The sequence below is a fragment of the Blennius ocellaris genome (genome assembly GCF_963422515.1).
Source record: "Blennius ocellaris genome assembly, chromosome: 6".
NCBI classification, from domain to species: domain Eukaryota; kingdom Metazoa; phylum Chordata; class Actinopteri; order Blenniiformes; family Blenniidae; genus Blennius; species Blennius ocellaris.
In genome coordinates, this window is record NC_137655.1 from 17,290,424 (window position 1) to 17,311,380 (window position 20,957).

At 39.8% G+C, this 20,957-nt stretch overlaps 1 protein-coding gene across 6 annotated transcripts; it reads right to left on the minus strand.

The window, feature by feature from the left end:
- Nucleotides 1-876: 876 nt before the first annotated feature.
- Nucleotides 877-20,414, minus strand: LOC308131525 (muscleblind-like protein 2a). 6 transcript variants are annotated; one of them, XM_080498276.1, is made up of 10 exons: nucleotides 20,219-20,414; nucleotides 16,104-16,775; nucleotides 10,762-10,926; nucleotides 10,405-10,638; nucleotides 10,022-10,273; nucleotides 8,744-8,797; nucleotides 8,180-8,336; nucleotides 6,755-6,790; nucleotides 5,910-5,962; nucleotides 877-4,330 (listed from the first exon to the last, which is right to left on the minus strand). In XM_080498276.1, exons 2-10 carry the CDS (start codon nucleotides 16,275-16,277, stop codon nucleotides 4,316-4,318), a joined length of 1,140 nt encoding a protein of 379 aa, XP_080354402.1. In that variant the 5' UTR covers nucleotides 16,278-16,775; nucleotides 20,219-20,414; the 3' UTR covers nucleotides 877-4,315. The 6 variants fall into 6 exon arrangements, with proteins under 6 accessions (XP_080354402.1, XP_080354400.1, XP_080354403.1 ...); XM_080498274.1 differs by having other exon boundaries at nucleotides 5,910-6,004; XM_080498277.1 differs by lacking the exon at nucleotides 8,744-8,797 and having other exon boundaries at nucleotides 5,910-6,004.
- Between the last annotated feature and the right edge of the window lie 543 nt (nucleotides 20,415-20,957).

The window sequence follows — 20,957 nt, forward strand, 5'->3', positions numbered from 1 at the left end:
TCCAGTCCATCGTAGGACACACACACACACACACACACACACACACACACACACACACACACACACACACACACACACACACACACACACACACACACACACACACACACACACACACACACACACACACACACACACCTTTACGGTCACAATCAACCTCACAATGCACACACGCATGTGGAGAACATGCAAATGCACACAGAAAGGCCCCGGCCTTCCCGCTGTGAGGCGAGAGCGCTCACCACAGCGCGTAGCAGACTTTTTATTACAATAAATTCATCAAGTCTTCAAAGATGTTCCGTTACTCTGGCGAGTACAGGGATTTTCCCTCCAGTTTTGTTAGAGGCCGTTTATGAATGATGTCATAATGTCTTATTTGCTGAACAGATGAGCAGAAACTGCATTATATATCACACATTTGATTTGGTTGATATTTTGACGGTTTGTACTGCGGTCAATCTGTCCATCACCGTGACATACTAATAATAGTGAATCCCTCGATCTCCCAAACGAGGCGTGTTGCAACAATAAAAGACTACTCTGGTATTTTGAAAATGTGTGCATTTATTACAAGTCGTGTGCAGATGTAATGGACATTCTCAGTATAGTAGACAAAGTACACCAACTACAAACTGATGGAGTAGTTGGAAACAGAAAGCAATCCGTTTTTTGTCTCTATAGGAAAGAAAGCAATGTAGATGTCACTCTCACTAAATTCCTCGTCAGTTCAATAACTCATTCATTGAGGTAGTATGTCATTGTTGAACCGTTAACTCATGTTAAGTATGGAGCCAGAGATTTCATTACCAAATGTTCTAATCTTATAATATCCACGCGGCCAGTTAGTAAAAGACAAAAACACACAGCTCACAGAAAGGCAATTTCATGACATTTATTTATTTATTTATTTGCAATATCAGATATTACACAATTTTCAGTTTACATGAACAAAACTACCCACTTGAAATGTTTATTTATGCCACAAAATATTCTCACAAATATTCTTGAAAAATTAACTTGGGGGAAAAAAACTTTATACGCAGGCCAAAATGAAACTAACTTGATTACTTTGTCAGAGGCCGCAGTCTACCCATTTACAATGGTAATCCTGGTCAATATCAAGCCTTACAAGTGTAATAATGCTTGGAGAATTCCACAATATGTGATTTTTGACCTTAAACCCGGAAACTTATAAAACATAACAGTGACATTTTACATTATTTATTAGATGGCATTAATCTTCAATGAAATAATACAAACTTAGGAACAGGCCAAAAATAAGGCAAAGATTACCAAAAGCATGTCTTCCCAGTCATCCGACTGTTGAGAAAGTGCTTCAGAGAAATATTTCCATCAGTCAGTCAGACTAAACATGCTTTACAATCCATGTTTTCCTTTTTTTTTTTTTTTTTTTTCTCTTTTTTAATTGGTGCATCAAAATCTCCAACAACCTCTCTGTGCAGGTGTATTCAAGACATTCAACTCTTTTTTTTTTTCCAAACTAACACAACCACCCAGAAATATGCCTTTAATTTTCAATAAATATCATATAACTAATGACAACCTAACCTTTTAAAGCAATCGTTCTCTGAAGTTTTGATGAAAAATGCTGAGCGTCCCGACCGTCTGAGCTTTGGGCTCGGCAGACTGGATACTCTGCGGCGAGATACTGACACGCGAGTGGGAAGCGTATAAAGTATTTTAACTACAGTATCACTTAGATCAGGCTATTTTAACATGTGGGAGGATGAGTGGAACCCTCTTCGTGGCCTGAATCGTACACCTCTCACTAAATCGTAATGTGTGGCTTCGCACATGACTGGATATTATTGGTGATGGCTGTTGAAGTCCACAGGGAATAAAATGCATCCCTCTTGCAGTTGTAACTTTTTTTTCTCATTTTAATTTGTCTGCATTATGGTTACAATACATTTTAGAGTAAATTTGCTTTAATATAATTGTCAAAGAGTTTTAGCCTCAACCTGTTTCTCCTCATTTCTTCCCAACGATTAAAAGGCAATAACCCCCCCCCCCCCCCCCCTCCACCTTGACCGCCTGTTCACTTACTCCAAAGAGTGACATCAAATGGATCCATCATCTACAAAAATACAGTTCTTAATCAGCAACTTCAGATTGCTTCAGCAACATTTCAAATGACGTAATGATGCTTATGACATTATGAACATGTCTTTTTGGGGGGGATTATGTGACCTGTACAATGCACTTTTGAAGGTTAAATGCAGCTTTATGGCCTCTTTGTCCCATAAAGGTGACAAGGCAGCGGAAATGATGAAATGCTTTAAGCTTCTCTTTTCTCTGACATTCTATCTCGGGACACAAGACGGCTTTTCATAAACTAACAGATCCAATATCCTTTGAGGAACCACTAGCAGAGCGAAAGTGAGTTTAATAAATTACATTCATTGCAAAATCTTAAAGAATATACTTAAAAGTGTTCTTAGTAATGTCAAACTAGTAAAATATGTCATTATACTCACATATCCTATTAATAATGTGTAAAATATCTCACAAGGAATATAGATTGTGACAAAAAGTGAACAAAAGCAGTAGCTCTTGAAGTCCTTAAAAACACAGAAGGAAAAGTTCATATTTGTACACACTACTTTTAAAATCAGGAAATAAAACTTAAATGAAAGATGTAAAAACAAAGAACAATTAACAAAGAAATCACATACATAAGAGATAATCTCTTGACAAACACACAAGGTCCACTCTGTCTGCTGTATGTTTCAAAAACAGGTAATTGCATAATATGGCATCATCCATACACAACGATACAGTTCACCAACATGTTTACTTCCTTCTACTACCAAAAATATTTGACCTTGTTGTATTTTAAGTCAACCGTCTTCAAAGTGAAAACAAAGGGAACCGGGGATATACACGTACACATTTTCAGCATCAGAGATAATTCTTCTTAGGGCTAAATCTGAACAGATGTAATTAAAATACTTAATGCACTGACATGGCATTGCAAAACATTTACTTCTAGCGTGTGTGACTTAAGTATAGATTTTTGTTTCGAGTGAGTTTTCACGTAAAGCCTTCTAAATATGCGTAGATGTCGTTGCATGCACAGCTCTTTAGGCACTTGTAACATTCAAATAATACAGTACTGACAGGTGACTGTAACATTAAGACTAACTGTTCACACAAGACTCCACGAGCAACCCTGACAAGGATCACAAATACCTTGGTTTGAATATGAGTAGTAGTAATTCAACACGCTTATTGAGTTCACTCTCATGGCTGTGGAGACTCGGTATAAACATTATTTGCAATATCTGGTTTTCTCTACCAATGTTAAACAAGTGAAAAGTACTTACAGATTCATAAGCAAGTCAATAGTCATCGGTTAATGGTCGAAAGTCTTTTTCAGGTATAAACAGGGCAATTTAGACTCAAGGTAATAAATTAAACGGATTACATATTATTTTCTCTCAGCAAACAGCCTGTTTATGCAATGCAAAGGCACACCAGGAGGTGGAGCACTGATCCAGTTCTCTGGCGACAGCACAGAGAGACGCACTACTTTTCAGAAGCAATTTAAAGGGAGTTCATAAACCTGCAGTCAAATTACGTCTTTGAAACATCAAGCTTTAAGTTAGAATAAGTGCTTTTTCACCAGTTTAAAATAATTACATCTGGCACTAGATCAACAATCATTAATGTGGAAAAACAAAAATCTCAGTTTAAATAACACATTCAAAAAGAAAAAAGAAAAAAAATATATAGTTCAATTAAATGAAAATAAAATCGTAACAATCTCCAATACAGGACCCCTGTATACCTGACGTTTACTTGTACGGTGTACAACGCGACTTCAGATCAGACTCATCCTTTCCACCTAAAATATTTACATTTAGAAAATAGTTACAATTCTATTGACTTCCCGATCACCGAGGTGCCACTAATGTGTCTACGATTCTGATTTACAGTCTCACTTCCATGGATGTCCTGGTGACACATCAGGACACTGTTCTGCTCAGCAAATGAGAAAAATCTCTCGCCCACCTTCGATCCACACCGATGAGGATGTGTGTTGGCAGAAGTGTAAAGGTGTGTACATACATCGGCGACGCCTACCTAACAATGTACAATCCTACAAGTCTTGTTACTGAATATAGTTTATCATGAAAAGTCAATCGAGTGTGTACATTTCTTTTGAGAGCTCAGAGATGTTATCTGCATGCAGCTTGTTGTACGTTGCGTGCGGCGTTAACAGAATATTTACAGAGTGGCTGATGGAGACCTTTAACAGCCGCAACGTGGCACTGACTTCCGCCGTTGCTGGTTACTTGAGGATGATCTGTTTCAAAGGCAAAACACAGTCACTGAGACGTTTTCACACAGCCGATATATTTTTGACGACAGATTTTTTTTTTGAATCGAGATCAACTGTAAAATGAACCCGATCGCAACCCCCCCCCAAAAAAAAATATGAACTCAAACAACAAAAACCAAAGCTTTTGATATATGGGATCCATTAAAAGAATAAATGTATAAACTGCCTCTTCTCGATGTGAACAGTAAAAAACGTGCATAAGAGGTACAGTGCTGGGAGGAGAGCGACAATTCTTGAAAAACACGTCGCAAAAAAAACCCAATGTCAGGTGACGTAGTTTAAATGGTGAGAAAGGCCAGGCAAGGAGGTGGAGGTTGATATGTCCGTGATTTTCCAGGGACATATCAAGCAGTAATCGTGTTACAACATGAAGTAGAGCCGTGTCTCAACTCAGGGGCTGCATTCTTTGGGAGGACGCGGCCTTGTGAAGGCCGGGGAGTCTGGGAAGGCGAAGTGAAGAAAACGAGGTGGTTGGAGGGGCGATTGACGGACAACAGCAGCAAGCTGTTGCTCTCTTTTTGTTGAAACTGTGGCTCGAGGAGCTCCGGAACTGATATCTCACACATTTAAGTTCATTTGTAATTTGTCTTGTAATGTCACCGAGTTGAAAGTCAATACTGACCCGTAACACAGTTGTTTTTTTTCTCTCTCCCTTGGACCTTGTTTGTTCAGGTGCTGAATGGCGAGGTGAGGCAAGAGCGTATGTAAGTCAGGAATGTTGTGCGAGCGAAACAAATTGTTGTTTACTTAGTGCTGTGAACCTCGCCATCAGAGGGGCTGCAGATGATACAGCGGTAAGAGCCTTGGTTGTCTTGGAAACGCAAGGACACATTTGCGGGCCGCACTGAAGGAAGCCGGCGCGATCAGCTTTTAAACACACCCTTTGAAGGATGCAGCCCCTTGAACTCGGACACAGCCTATATGTTTCATCCCCATGGCCATTATAGTTTCCCTGTAAGTGTCTTCACAGCAGTTCGGCTGCTCATATCGAAGGAGTGCGTCAGAGTCGTAAGATGCACGGGAACAAAAATGAAGATTTAAACCGCTCTGATATGTCCACATGTAGTGAATGGAGCTTTGATTCACGACAGGAAACAGATAATTATGTGAAAGAATGGGTGATGTTCAAATATTTCAGAATGACTCATCAAAACATATAAAACATTTTGGAGCTTCAGAGATAAAGTGTGACACACAGATAATATTGACATGTTTATATGACCTGTATGGTGAGACACTAAGGTAAGGAAAAAAAAAAAGATATTGACATTGAACGAAGCGTAAAACATGCAATAAAGAATTTAAGCATTATCAATATTTGCAGATTATGGAAAACTTTTCTGTTGCCTGTCCTAAAAGGGAAAGGAATGAGATGCAGCCTAGTAGCTCTACTGAAAAAGAAGCTCTACAGGTCCGTGAAGCTCAATGACGGCAATGCAAGCAGGGCACCGCTAAGCTGACGAAGCACTTCCCCTGATTCAAAGATGAGGCACTTATTCAGAGCTCAAGGATTTATGACAGAAAGCTTTAAAAAGGAGCAAACCTGATTGGTTGGTGCTGTTGCTGCGTAGGGGACACTTGTGGCGGGAGTAGTTGCTGCAGAGACAGTAGCAGGCGTAGCACTGTACATCATGGGGACTTTTTCAGGAAGGGAACCATGAAAGCAATGAAAAGGGAGGTGGAGCATTATGGTAACCATAGCAATGTTGTGTTTTTTTTGTTTTGTTTTTTTTTTCTCTTTTGCCAAGCAAATACAAAATGACATTAGCAGCAAGCCATCATTGGGTTAGACCAGCAGATGGCATGTGATCACACAGCAAAGCGAGACAGCAGGGGAGAACATAAAAGGAGCGCTGATAAGAGATCAAATTAGGAAATCTGTCTTGATTTGACATCCCACAAGAGAAGACATGTAATGTCATATTGGACATGAGCAAAGTGCTTATTCATAAATTTTTATATTTACCGACAGTCTTTGATAATGGAAAACATTTAGTAGTATTAAAAGCAATGAGGTAGTTCTTGGGGATGCTGATCAAATTTCCTAATCCTTCCTAATGGCGTGTGGTAACCTACTGACAGAATTCACTCCGAATTTCAGTACTGTGAATTGAACCCTTTCTAATATTGTTACAAGCAGTTATACGTCTGCAAGGCTTAGTGATTAGAAAAGCACACAGATATGCCATAAAGCCAAAAACTCTATTACAGACAAAAGCAAAGTGACCCACTGTGATCAGTTCAGTATGTTGTTTTTTAAATGTGCCTGTACCTGACTCATACTCCTGTCACCCTATGCCGGAGCATCATATTGAACAGAGAAACGGACTGCTATTGGATATAAGACAAGTTAAACGTTTTTTTTTAAATAATGACATGGGGACCTACCAAGGCTGTTATGAGGAGTCATGCAGAAGACCGAACCTGTGTGATCAGGAAAAGGAAAGACACGAGTTATGTTTACATATCAGCGTTCTTCACATGGGTGTAGACCATTTAAATAGATCTTGAGTAAACAAACACAACAACAGTACAGGCGTACAGTCACAGAACAGCTTTCTGATGAATTAAGTGCAATTTAAACTGAGGAAACAACTTTTGAGGTAAGGTTTATATTCAGGATGCATCTGTGCTCTTCTCTACGTTTCAGAATAACAAGTTATGAAAGAAATCAGCTGGAAAGTACATTTCAAAGTGTCGGAAATAATCCGGCCTGCCAAAATGCTTTTACAGCAGACAGATACACGAAACATCAGTCTGAACTGATGCTATCCTCGATCACTTTTTCGATCATTTCTTTGATGAATAAAAAACATGTTTTAACTAGTGAAGTAAAACTTAACTCGAAATCCTCCTCTCTTCATGAAAAAGCTCTTAGCATCGGTGACAACATCGCCATGGCTTATTCAGACCCACTGTGGTATAAACTCTGCTTCTCTCTGTCATGGTTCACTCACAAAATTGATTGTTCCTAACAGCGACTTCTGTCCTAACAACAGGGCAGGACTTTGCATGGAGAGAAACATAATGAAATGCGGCCATTGTCAATATCATCAGTCAATCCCTTTAAGGACAGGATTAAGCGCCTCAACTTGATTTATTAGGCCTGTCCACGACTGACACCGCTGCAGGGGCCTTCACTTAAGCAACATAAACTCTTTATTGTGCACTCACTGAAATATTTGGAAAAATAACCTGGTTTTTGAAGAATATTTCATTATTTTCTTTATTTAAGCCAGTAAGAGAATACATGGCTTTTATGTTTGATAAAACGATGACAATAATGAAATAATGAAATCTAACTTTTTTTTCTTCTACTATACACATGATACAATACCGAATGCTTGTGCCCAGCAAGATAAAATCTTATTTACAAAAAAAGTAGACAAAATATGACCTCACAAAATATTTTTCACAATAAAAATATTTAAAGTTGCGCAAGTTTTATGTGCACAGTGCATACTACACAACGGGCTGGCAAAACACAGCAGTGTTAATATGACTGTATAAGAAGTGTGAAGCAAAAATTTTTCCATTCTCATAACTTCTTGAAGCACTGCACAAGCTGTACCCATCTCAACTTCCAGAGTCACTTTTAGAAACTTGTCATTGTTCGTTTTAAAGCTACTGGACTAAATGCTGTAGGTACCAAATGTAGTTGTTTTTTTTTTCAAAGGGTTAATTATGTACAGTTCAATACTTTAGGATAGTATCCAAATCTCAAATGGAGTAGAAAATAATGGAATAGAAGAAGAGCTTTTGCAGAAAAGGTCCTGCTCCAGTTCTGAATCCAGGCCATGTTTTAGGGCTCACCTGTGGGGTAAAATGCTGCAGTTTGCTGCTGCAGTTGTGTGTTGGCCAGGGCCTGATGGTAGTGCAATAAACTGGGGCTGAGGAGAGAGCTGGCCCAGCTGCTCTTCTCAAGAGCTTGTCTCTTTGGTACAGGTTGCAGGATACTGTGAGGAAAGGCCTAAAAAGGAAGAAAAAAAGAAGAAAAGATATAAAACCTCCAAGAATGTCTCATCATTTAGCTTCAGTTTGCATACTCATAAAATAAAGTAGGCTATGTGTTAGTATTTATTTGAAAAATGGCAGAAATGACTACAGAGCAAAGGTGTTTGATGTCACACTATGGAGAAAAAAAAAAATCAAACACTGCAGAAATGAAAAAAAACCAAAACAAAACATGACTGGACTTATGAGGTAACTGAAATGTTTAAATATCCATCAACTCAAGCACTTCAAAGATACTGATGATGACTGACTGTGTACACGAGGACTATGTGAGACTTGGAGAAGCTGTAAACCACAATGACAAAAATTAAAAGTTACTACAGTACAATTATTAGCTACATGCAAAGCAAAAGGTGAAAATACCAGGTCTACAGTTGCCTCGAGGGGTCGCTTCATTGCTTTGGCAGTCGACTGAGTCTTTTAATAGCAGGCAGCGAGCACATGATGGCAGTGGGCCAATGGGATTCAAGCGTATTAACATACAGGTAACAGCAAGCAGAGGTGCATCATGGGGGACAGCATTGTGGATAGGTGAGAAGGGGAAAACAAAACAAAAAAATCTGAATGTAGTATACCACATAAAACACAATATACATGCACCAATAACCAAAATAACTGATTACAGGACAAACTAACTAGGATTCCTTCATTAGTAGGTAAACATTTACAATACAACACATCTGAAGTACAATTATGTAAACACTTGAATTGCATAGTAATTTCTTCAATAATACTACTTGACATGACTCTAATGCACTCAGTGCAACTCTGCACAGTATAATGTGGAGTACATACATTGGTTTTATAGCTTTAGGAAGGGAGATTACAGTAATGCACAGCAAGCACTAAGAATTTTTATTGTTCAATGAAAGATGGCTGGGTTTTATGAGCTCTAGCCAAAAGCAATATCACAAATCAAGAGTTGGAATAACCATGCATCCAATGTCATAAAGCACAGAATGTGGAGCTTCATATATTGAGGGAGGTTTTGATGGAACCACAAACTTCTCAACTCATACTGTGCAGTAAAATAGTACTGCTTTTCAGTTTAAGATACAACCCTATTCTGTACTAGACAAGATGCTGTGATACATAGATAAAAGATGGACTGACTCACTGACTGATAAAAAAATAATGCATGAAATTTTATATTAGACATGCTATGTTACTCTGCATGACAGAACAGTAAATTTGGACAAAGAAAAAAATACAAATTGTGAAACTGTAAACCTGTTATCACTCAACATAAGGAAAATAAGTCTCTAATTTAAGCCTAGTCAAATAATAAGTTCATTAAAAAAAGGCTCAATTTGAATGTCACATGGTTATACAATGAAGCTGAGCTGTTTTGATTTGGTCTGAATGGAACCTAAAATGAGGCCATGATTACTCATGGATGAAGCAATCACTTTTGCCTTTAAAATAATAATAACGGTAAATTAATGTCTAATTTCAGCTTTTGTGCTTTAATCAATCATTAATACTTTGTGTTATATTCTATCCGTATCATTAGAAGGGATTGTATAGAAATATAGTATGTATTGCTCCACATTCAGTGACGTCATTACAAACACAAAAGACACCACCACATTAACTGACAGTATACTGTAGCAGAAAGCACTGCTCGGACTCGGGTCTTACCATGGCTGCAGCTGTGGCCTGAGCCGCCACGGCCGTCTGATTCACTTGTTGACTGGATTTGATTTTGGCCTGCAAGTGTGCAGGCGGGTGAAAATACTTGCACTTCTCTCTGGAACAGCGGCCCTTCATGTAATCCATGCAAACAGTGACAGTGTTATCCAAGGTGTCAATCATGGGGCTGTCACTGGGATGAGCAAAGCGACAATCTGTCTCCCCTCTTGCGCAGTTTCCCCTCTGAAACTCTCGACACACCTGAGAGGAGCCATTACAAAGACACTGTGAGCGTGAGCAGTTCCGTTTTGAGCTTGGAGCCAAGTCATGTCAGAATGTAGAGACATTAAAACATGTTTTATGTTAAATTGCACACTGCTGTGCACGGATACCTCTAGTTTGTCTGTACGCTGCAGCTTCTGTGAGGGAGAGGAGGAGGAGGAAGAGGAGGAGGACGAGGAGGAGGAGCACTGGACTGTAACAGGTGAACTGCCGGGAACAAGAACCTGGGTGTTGGAGAGGATGTCCGAGGGAATGAGGCTCATTCCGTGGCTTAATGGCGACATGTAGGAGCCATAACCGAGACCAGCAGGTGTGCCAAGTCCCTGCGTAACAGGAAACGTTTGCTATGGGGGGGGAGAGACACATATTACAGGTTAGACCCCACAAAAATAGAAAAATTTAAAAACAACAACAACACATCATGAGACCAAGCAGAAGCTCCTCGTGCATCACCATGCGTTGCTCACCATGGGCTGCAGGCCATGTCCCGGGATCATGAGCTGCATCTGCTGAGCGAGGACAGCTGCTGCCGTCTTCTGCTGGATCAGATTGTTGCGCCCATTTATCTCCAACTGGGTTTTTAAGTGGGACGGCGGATGAAGGTATTTGCAGTTCTCTCTTGAGCATCTTCCCTGCATTCAGGAAATAGTTAAAAAAAACAAAACAAAAAAAAAAACACAAGGAGATGTAAACAGAAAGGGACAATCCTTTTATTTCTACCAATTACAGAATTTTTTTCTGTCACGTAATTGATTTAAGCAAAGTTCTTTAATCTGTGAACAAAAGGCTCCATTAACGTTCGCTATAAAAGCTACAGATTGACACAATCCCAACATGGGGGTCTTTTTTTCCTGCACTTTACTCGTACTCAGGTTTTCATGGCGACCTGTATGATTAGAAGTGCGATTTTCATGATGTTGTAGGTCGTACAGCAGGCCCAAGTTAAATAATTAGTTGGCGCATCCAATAATTTGGATGCGCCATCTACGCCAGGGTTACCGCCGCCTCTTTGTTTGACTTATGCCAATGCTCGTTAAGAAATGGGAGGCAATCCCACAGCAGTGTGTGAGCCGGCTCGTGACCACCAAGAGGAATAGTGCCAGGCAGTTGTGGCTGTGCGGGGCTCATCCACAACGCTACCGAGGCTCCTGTTTGGTAAATAAACACATTTTATATTGCCAATTCACCAAAGAAGAGTCAACACCATAGAAAAGCCATTTGGAGAGATTCATTTGATCAAATAAAGTTGATTGATTGATAATTTTTCACAAGCACAACTCAACAACCATTAATGTAAAAATTGGAAATAATCAAGCTTTCCAATAGTATGAAGTATATTACAAAGAAACTTCCTATACTACTACTTCCTATAGGCTCATGACTGTAAAATATTGTGAACATGCACGTGAACACAACCATATTTGAGATCTGTTGTGGGATATATTCTGGTATATAACTTTAACAACAACGCTTTGCAGTGCCCTGCAACGCCACACATGTTGGATCGCTGTGGTGGAATTTTCATCAGAACAGTGTTAGGAGTTTCAACATCCAGAGTGTTGAACTCAGAGTATGTTTGTAAAAACAGTGAGACCGACTTTTCAATTGAAGTGTTGAGGATTTTCAATTAAAGTTAGTCTGCTTGTTTGATTTGCACCGAGGTGCACCAACACTCCCTCCATAATTTTACCAAGGTTCATTTTAACGGGGCAAACAGACCACTTGTGAAAACACCCTGAAATTGGTTTATTCAACGTCCCTAGTTTGGAGCTGGAATGTTAAAACGACTTCCGAACTCAAATCATTCACATGAAAATGAAAAGAAGAGAGAAGTGGATGTAAATGTGTTCTGAATAAGTTTAACTGAAAGAGTTGGAAAGGCAAACGCAGTATTTCTGATGGCCGCTTTATAATGAATGAGTTTGTTCATTGAATACACGTCCCAGACACTTTTGACGAGCCAACTGAACATCTGCATTTGCCAAATTACAAATTAGCTTTCCATCCCTAAAAATAAATAAATAAATCAAATCCTCCAATCAAGTTAATCAATTTGACTGTATTTGTATTCCTCCCCAGTGTTGGGATATCACCAGACCACAGGGAAACACTGCAGCCCCAGTGCATCAAATCCTCCCCCCTCCCCTCGCCAGCGTCTGGCCTCTCAGCCAGGCACTGATGAGTTATTGCCCTGGAGATATCTGATACATAACAGACCCCATTTCTTTTTTAAATAAAATAATTAATACCTATATTTGCTCATTATTAATCATTATTGATAGCCAAACATCATCCGTGACCCATATGTGGTAGGAAATCCCCATATAATTGTTGCCCTGTGTGAGGCAAGAAACCGGTAAACCGCAGATTTACTTTGCGAATTCCGTGATCGTCATTCATCGCTCGTTCTTGTAAATCATTGTTTGTTCCTTCAAAGACTCGTGCAACTGTGGGAATACATTTCAGTAGCAATCCTGGCGCCTCAGGCTCAAACACATTAATGAAGCGGTGTGAAGGTACAGACACTTTTCCAGAGCTTTGGTTACGATCTAACAGAAAACCCAGAAACAGCAGCACACGACGAAAGATAGAGCTGTGCACCGGGTCACAAGACACTCGTTACAACGCAAGATGATGTGTGTGCGCACCATTCAATGTAATAAGGTTCATTCTTTTAAGAGGAAGCGGTGAATGGGGTATTGTTTTCGTCACATGCTTAAATTCAGTCGATCACACGGCAAAACAATTAGTGAACAAATCAGCAGTTAAAAACAGGGGAAGGGGAAGTCTCCATAGAAAAAGCCTCAAGTTGAGAGTAAAGGCACTGATTTAAAGTTGAACAAGATCTTTAAGCCTGCAATAGACATTGGTATTAAAGAGTCGTGACATCCTGAAACAACAGACGAGTCATTCTTAGATCAGACATGCGGTTTAGGACGAAGTTAATAAAAAAAAACAAGAAATGTCGAGACAATTACAATGTCTAATTTCCCTCGAAGAACATTAAAAGTCAAGTTTGATCGGGTTCTACGCAAACTCTCGTCATTGCACTAAGCTACAAGTGAATATGAAAGATCGAAAAAATATCGTGAAATAATATTAAAATCATTTACAGATTTTAAACTGTGAAATGGCCAGCTTTATGGTTTAACGTGAGTTAAAGTTCAATAAATTCAGTATATTTTATTAGTTGGAGCGCAAACAAGCAACATGATACTGTTTTCTCACGTTCGCTATTCTGAAGCAACCATAGACAGACGGTCATTGATTCAACGGTTTAACATCTGTGGTGAATACACTCCTTCTCAGTCTTTGTTAAAGGAGGTTTGGTTCCAGGAACTTCCAGTCAGTCTGCAATAGTCGCCCTGCTTGTTCCTCCAATCCAATTCTGTTTATGATGTCATGTCTGCAAATAAAATTGTCTGCAGGCGTGCACTCGCACCATTATAGTGTTTTGTTATGTCTGTCTGTCTTATCTAGGTTATGAAGTTTATGCATAAACTTGAAAAGTGTATGCATAAACTTGAAAAGTGTATGCAGCTTGCAGAGGGGCCGAAAGTATTCATCGAAGTGCAGATTTTGACTTTGGTAAAAAAAATAAAAAATACAGATTCAAACCATCCACTAAAGTAACATTTCTAAACTACTGGTTGTTAAATGTATTCAAAAATAAATTTTGTACTTCAATCATGTACAATGCTTTTTTTTTTTTTAAGCCATCTTGAACCGGTTTTTGCTGGTGGTCATGTGAAAAAATGTGACCGTGCCTGTCATTCAATCATTAGCTACACATGATTCAACTTGCAACATGGACTTTGAGTCAGAAACTAAAAACCGGTAATAACTGAGCTGGACTTTGCATAAAACACTGTCACTTCCAATTTGAGCTTATTTTTACCTTGACATTCAACCACCATTGATTCAGCTTGATCACGCTTGAATGTGTTAACTTCTGCAGCTTCAGTATTAATAAATGTCAGTGACGGCTGCTTTGATCCGTCCACTGTAACTCACAAAGTACAAATCCTTGTTTAAAAAAACAGGGAGTAAATGTAAAAACGTCATCAGATAAAAAGTAGAAGTACCTGAAAAGTCTACTTTGTTATAAAAGCACCAATAGATCTTGACCCCTGCCGAAGATCAAACTTCAACAAAGGACTTCAAAGAGATTTGTTTACGTCACGTTAAGTTGACTTGAAAGAAGCCAGTACCGTATTTTCTGCCCTATAAGGCGCACCGGGTTATAAGGCGCACCTACAATGATTGACATAATTTACAACTTCATTCATATATAAGGCGCACCGCCCTATAAGGCGCATGGAATAGACCAGTGGTCAGCAACATTTATAGCTCAAAGCCATTAGGTTACATTTTCCACTGATTCTAACACCCAGAGAGGTGCATGCACTTTATTTTGATAGTCCTACCTGCAGCCTATGCCAGGAGGACACTACACACAAAACCTTCTTCACTACTGGTTGACAACTTACAACTACCGGTAATAATAATAATAATAATAAACTAAACTACATGAACTAAGCAACAAAAACACAACACAACACAATTATTACCGACACCACAAACCAAATATAACCCCCAATAATTGCATTTAAAACACCACAAACAGCTGCAATTAATTATGGGAGTTTCTATCGGCTGCACTGAGGAGCTCAGGTTGAATTTGTCGCTGCAAGGCATGATGTCCCATCATGCCTTGCAGCGACAAATTCATGTTTTGTGTTGTTGGAGGTTATTGTGGCTCGTTGTTGGGCTTGGTGTTGTGTTGATTGTGTTTATGTGTTTTTGTCCCCCAGTTTAGGGAGTAATTATTTCATCTAGTTTATTTTGGTTTGTTAGAATGTTGGTGTGCAACCATGAGTGATTAAGGTGTTGTGCGGAGTGTCGTCCGCTCTGAAGATCCGGTTGCGAAGTTAGAGTTGTCAAAATAAAAGCTTCTGGTTGTTCAGCTGTCAAATAGCAGTCTTGAGTAGAACAATCGTCCATATATAAGGCGCACCGGGCTATAAGGCGCACTGGCAGCTTTTGAGAAAATTTGAGGTATTTAGGTGCGCCTTATAGGGTGGAAAATACGGTAAGTCAAAGTTGAATGGCAGTACAATGGAACTTGATTTAAATGGATTAAACAGCAATGAAGATGACCGGTAACTGTGGATTGACGATGAAGACAACTTTGTGGTAATCCAGTCGGCCTCCTGATCACTGGGGTTCACAATGGCTGCGTATAAAACTACAGTGAGCAGATAAGAAGGCAATGCAATATGAGAATAATCTGGGGGGGGGGGCTGTATTATGGTGTGATAGTGAACGTATGAGAGTAGATTAAAGCAACCCGGGCCTTACATAGGGCAACTGAGTAAGAGGGAGAACAAACTGGCCGTAAGCCAACGAGCTGCCAGATATTTTCATCGTGTACATTAGATAAGTGGTGAGAGCAACATTCGGAAGGGGTGCACCTCTATTTTTGGAATGAATGTAGTAATGCCTGTGAGGTCTCAAGCTGAAGCACGCCGAGCTAGTCTATTATAATAAGAACACTCGGCCGATTAAAAGATTTTTAATTGGGCAGTGATGATTGCCACTTAAAATTAATTTAACTCTTAATTTGTGCAATATTTTGAATTCGAAAATAAAAAACATTATCTAAAATACTCTTTGAAAGTGGCCTAAAGCTGCATTTAAATCTACACGGCGCGCACAAGAAATCAAGGTATTCATGCCAGTCTTTTTAGCTTCGTAACTCTTTAAAACAACATTTTCTCAAGTTGTGCAAAGCGCCAATATCTCTTACCTTCAGCGAGTCAAAGCAGGCAATGACTCTCCCATTCTCCACTTGGCAGCTCTTGGGTGGATGAGCAAATTTGCATTCCTCATCACTACGTGAACAGTTTCCTCTCTGAAACTGTCGGCAGACTTCCAGCGTCAGCCATTTTGTGTCTCTTACTGAGGACATATTCAGTGCCATATCCAAAGGGTTTAATCATACAATAGATAGGAAAAGTCACTCTTATCGTCTAGAGACTTAAACACTAAAACCGGAAGGATAATTTAACGTTGTAGATATGGTTCTCTCTTCTTTTACAACGGATGGACGACTCCTCATTCAGTTGGCGCCGAATAGTCTGGTCAACTAAACACTTTTGCAGGAGTGTTTGTTTTTTGCTTTTTTTCTGATGCTGCTTTTAATGTGTTTCAAAAAGGACAGTGATTGTAAAGATCAACCGGATGAAAGAATCTTAACATAAATTTGTCACGTTAGTCATGAATGATTTGGCGAGTATTCTCCATCTTTTTCATATGGCTCAAATCTAGCATTCCCTTTGGCGCTGAGGTTACGAGATTGATCTGGCGGCAGCGGAGGTGTACTCGGAGCTGTTTGAGTGTGACCCTAAACACGCATCGGCCAACCACGGTCCAGCTTCAGGTCGGGGAGATCTTCTCAAAGGCACTTTCTGCGGGTAATCTGAAAGGAGAAAGAAAAGAAAAAAATCCCAAAGAATGTAAATAAAACGGTATCCTGTAAAATGTTACATTCCTTTTATTTCTTTGACAGTTCTCGTATTTATTCCAACTTTAATCTTTTCATAAACCAACATGGAACCACACCGTTTTCTCCACATGCATAGAATGTGTATAATGGCTATAATTTTCACAACATCTGCTGGTGTTGTTGTTTCCCTCTTAATTAGATATGGGGGAAAAAAAATACAAATGAGCCCATCAATTATCTAATGTTTAACTGTTCGCATTAGAGATTAGGCAAAACAAACGTGGCCTGTGATCTTTTATTGTTAGTCATCTTCCATCGAGAGAGATTCCCAGGAGAGAGCTGCCATAATGAAGCTACAGCAATCCACTCCTCTCTGGTATTGTATATTATTGCGTACATAAAGAACAATAGTCGTTACAATGGTGAGAGCATCATTTCACGGAATATCAAACCTTGCAGCTCAATGTAAAGAGAGAAATATTTCATTATCAGCTTTTACTCTCCAACTCTCAAAATGAAGGATTTGCTGCCTTTTCCCACTTTTACAGCATTTTCAATTAAATTGTATTCAGTTTAAAACTGCAAGGAGGATCAATTGACGGTGAAGGAGTACAGGGTGGTGCAGACATGCATACAAGCCTGCTCGGATCTTTAGAGCAGGAAAATGAGAAGCATTGTTATCGAGTCGTCAGATAAACAGCGAGAAACAGACAATTGTTCACGCAAGTCAGAAAACAACTATCGCCAATTAATGTAGCGTGCATGTCTCAGACGTGTGGGACAAAGCTTAGAGCACCTGTAGAAAAACCAGCACAGGAACAGGAATACAACACCGCACACATCCACATCTTTAAAATACTTTTGAATTTGGGCAGTGATTCATTTTGAATTTTTAAAATCTGATTAAGAATGAAGTAGCAGATATCACTGATGCCTACACAGCACCAAATATCATTTGATGGATCCAACAAGTATGGATCATACAGTGAGAAAACTCGCTCACAGATTAAATGAATCAGAATAATCAGGGGGAAAGACGTCATGTACCGTGCATATCACGCTTCTACTCTATTTTTACCAATTTGTGCTACTTTGTTGATATCTTAATTGAATGACCTTGCAATGTTGTAAGTGGAGCTCCACAAAGAATTTAAAAGCTAAATATTACATTGACAGATTCTGATGATGGCTGTAAAAGAACGGTGCATTCAGTCCCCACTGGGAAAAATTTATTTGAACGCGTTCAAAATTCGCATTACCCACAGTGCTCGCTCTGCGCACAATATATGTAGTTGTATTCATCTCATTTTGCTCACGCTCACACTCACAGGGATAGATAACTCATTCTTCATTCCACTTCAGTGTTTTGCATTATGAAGCTTTACGGGAGCAGTTATAAGAATATTCAGCAGAAAACAAAGTAATGGCAGTAGAGGAAATGTGACTCTGACGGCAGCAATAAAGCAGCGCTGTCATGTGAATGTTGTAAACTGGGAATTGGAACCTACTCAAATGGCAACAATTCAAGTTCGCAGCTGCATGAACACAATAAAAACAATTAGTTTGGGGTATATGTACGAATGAACATGGCACATAGAGCGTCACTGACGTGCTGTACAAACATAGACATTTCCTTGCTCCAGTTGGAGTTGACCCATGGAGCCAAAGGTGAAGATTAAGATAACAAAGTTTGTTTTTCTGACTTTCTCACAGCAGTTACTGTGATAGTCATGATCAACATTTCCATACCCACGGTAATCTATTGTAAAACACCTTCCTACTCTGGATTAGTTTGTCGAACAGTTGATATCATCGGGCTGCAGACAGATATGCAGACCAACCAGTGAGCATAAAGAACACAATGCGTTGGGGACAGTGAGACCTGTATAATAGATCTGCAGCTACACAGGAAGTTGCTGAGCCGACAGAAAAGGCGGTGCTTGTGTGCTGAATAAATCTGTACAAGAGCTGGAAAGTTTCTTCATAGAGAGTGAGTAGCATGTTCCACGAGTACAAGACTCAAATGGCACACATTTAAAACAGACTGCTGCTTTTTTTCCCCCCTCCTCCGTGTTATTCTCTTTCAGCCTGTGGTATCTCACAGCACAGTGTAGCACATTCCTTCAGGCGCAAGTCAGGAAACGGAGCAAGAAAAACCTACCTCTCTCCCTTCATGCGACACTAAAGAACTTCTGTAATGTGGCCTGAAATCGAGGCCAGGAACACAAGTTCTGAACCTGTTCAGGTTATGGCAGTAACAAACACGGCTCTTACCTCTCTCTCTGTCCCATGGATCCTCCAATCTTGCATTTTCCTCTGTGTAAGTGTAAAAACAGCCTTCCTATCTGCCCAGCTCTGACTAAAACCTTTCAGCCACCCCCTTCCTGTCTGGGTGCTCAACTCTGGGAAGATCCTCCCAGTCAGGAATGGGCCAATGGGAGTCCAGAAGTTGATGAACACTGTGAAAGCTTCCTGCTGACTCTTTATCTCATAATACAATTTGATTAGTTTGAGAGGGTGGAAGTCAACACTGGATCCTGGCCTGGAATTATGAGACTGAGGAATTTTTACACCCAGACTGCACAAAGTGTTTGTCTCTAAGACAATCTGACCCATGATAGTAAAACACATGCCCCAAACATGCTTTACAGTTTTTTTTTCCCCTTAGAAATGCCAGGCATCATTGTGAGCCATCAATGCAAGCTCTACATATTTACATCAACAATTTTGAATCAGTCACATAAAGCCTAATGTAATTGTGTCTGTTCCCCAATCTCTGCAGGAAAATAAACATTTAAATTCAACGTTTAAAACATGTATTAATACAAATCCACCCTGTGAAATGCATAATGTCTACTTAAGAGTATGACTAAAAATCAGGATATTTCCTTATTTTTATCGAGGTGATTGTTTGATCATGTTTGTAGAAGGTTGCTTTAAATTGAATAACATTGACAAGAAGTCCTGCCATTATCTTTGGTGGAGGTCAGTGTTGTGGTTATAAACAAATGTTGCTCCGGCGTCAGTATAATGGATGACATACTTTAGTATTCACGATAGATGACCAGACACGCATTGTACATGTTGTACAGACGTAATAAACAAACCCGAAAACGACTCGCGTGCTTACAAATGTGCTTTAAAGTTGACACGTCGCGTTATTTAATGATTCTGCGACGTGACACTGTTACGTCGGCCGATCTTATCGGCACAGTTTGATACTTCCCGGGGATAGCATGGTATTAGTGTCCCTTTTTCCACCTTATCGGGGTTTTTTTCCAGCATGCTAATCCCTTATACTCAGCCAGGGAGCGACGCACAGCACTGTCACCGGCTAACAGTGCAGCAAACATTAAAACTGAGGTTTATTAGCTCGGCGGGCTATAGCCGCTATGCTAGCGAGAGCCGCAGCTTACCTCATCATCACGATGAACCGCTTCTCACAGGAGACGACTCACGCGCACCAGCCAGGACACACGACACGGCAACCGAACTGACGGGAAGGGGAGGGAAAAAAAGATGTCAAGTGTTCCCGAAACGTCGCTTCAGAGGAACAATTCGAGTCGCGTCTCGTTCGTAGAATTCAAGCTGGTTATTTCCGCGGCGAGTCCGACCCCGTTTCTTCCGTACTTTGGAGCTCTGCACAGATTTAAGCAACAAGCTTTTGACAGCTTACTGTACGATCACCAGTTTAACGTGGTGGAGGGGTGTCGCAGGCTGCGCTGAGGGAAACCTATGAGAATGTATGTAATGAAATCACATTTTTTAAAGATACCACAAGATAAGTTGGGTTTATAAAACAACATTTACTGCATTGCGACGCTTTGAATTGCATTATTTCAGAATCGCATGGTCATTCTAAAAGTTCTCTTTTCAAGCAATCCCCCCCTATGACCGCAAAGTGGTACAATCCACACGAATGCCAGTAGGCTAAAAGGGCAAGGGTTTGCTTGTTACCAAGGGAACAGCAATAAAACCATGTGAGTTTTGTGGATTACTTTTATAAAAACACGCGTCGAAGCACAAATATACAATTCTTGCGGACTAAATAACCTAACAACGACAGCTGTCAAGAGAAAAATCTAAAATAATTGGCAATGTAAGTAAGTGAGTGACCTACAGGGATGTGTGGCAATCTCTTTATGTAAGAAATAA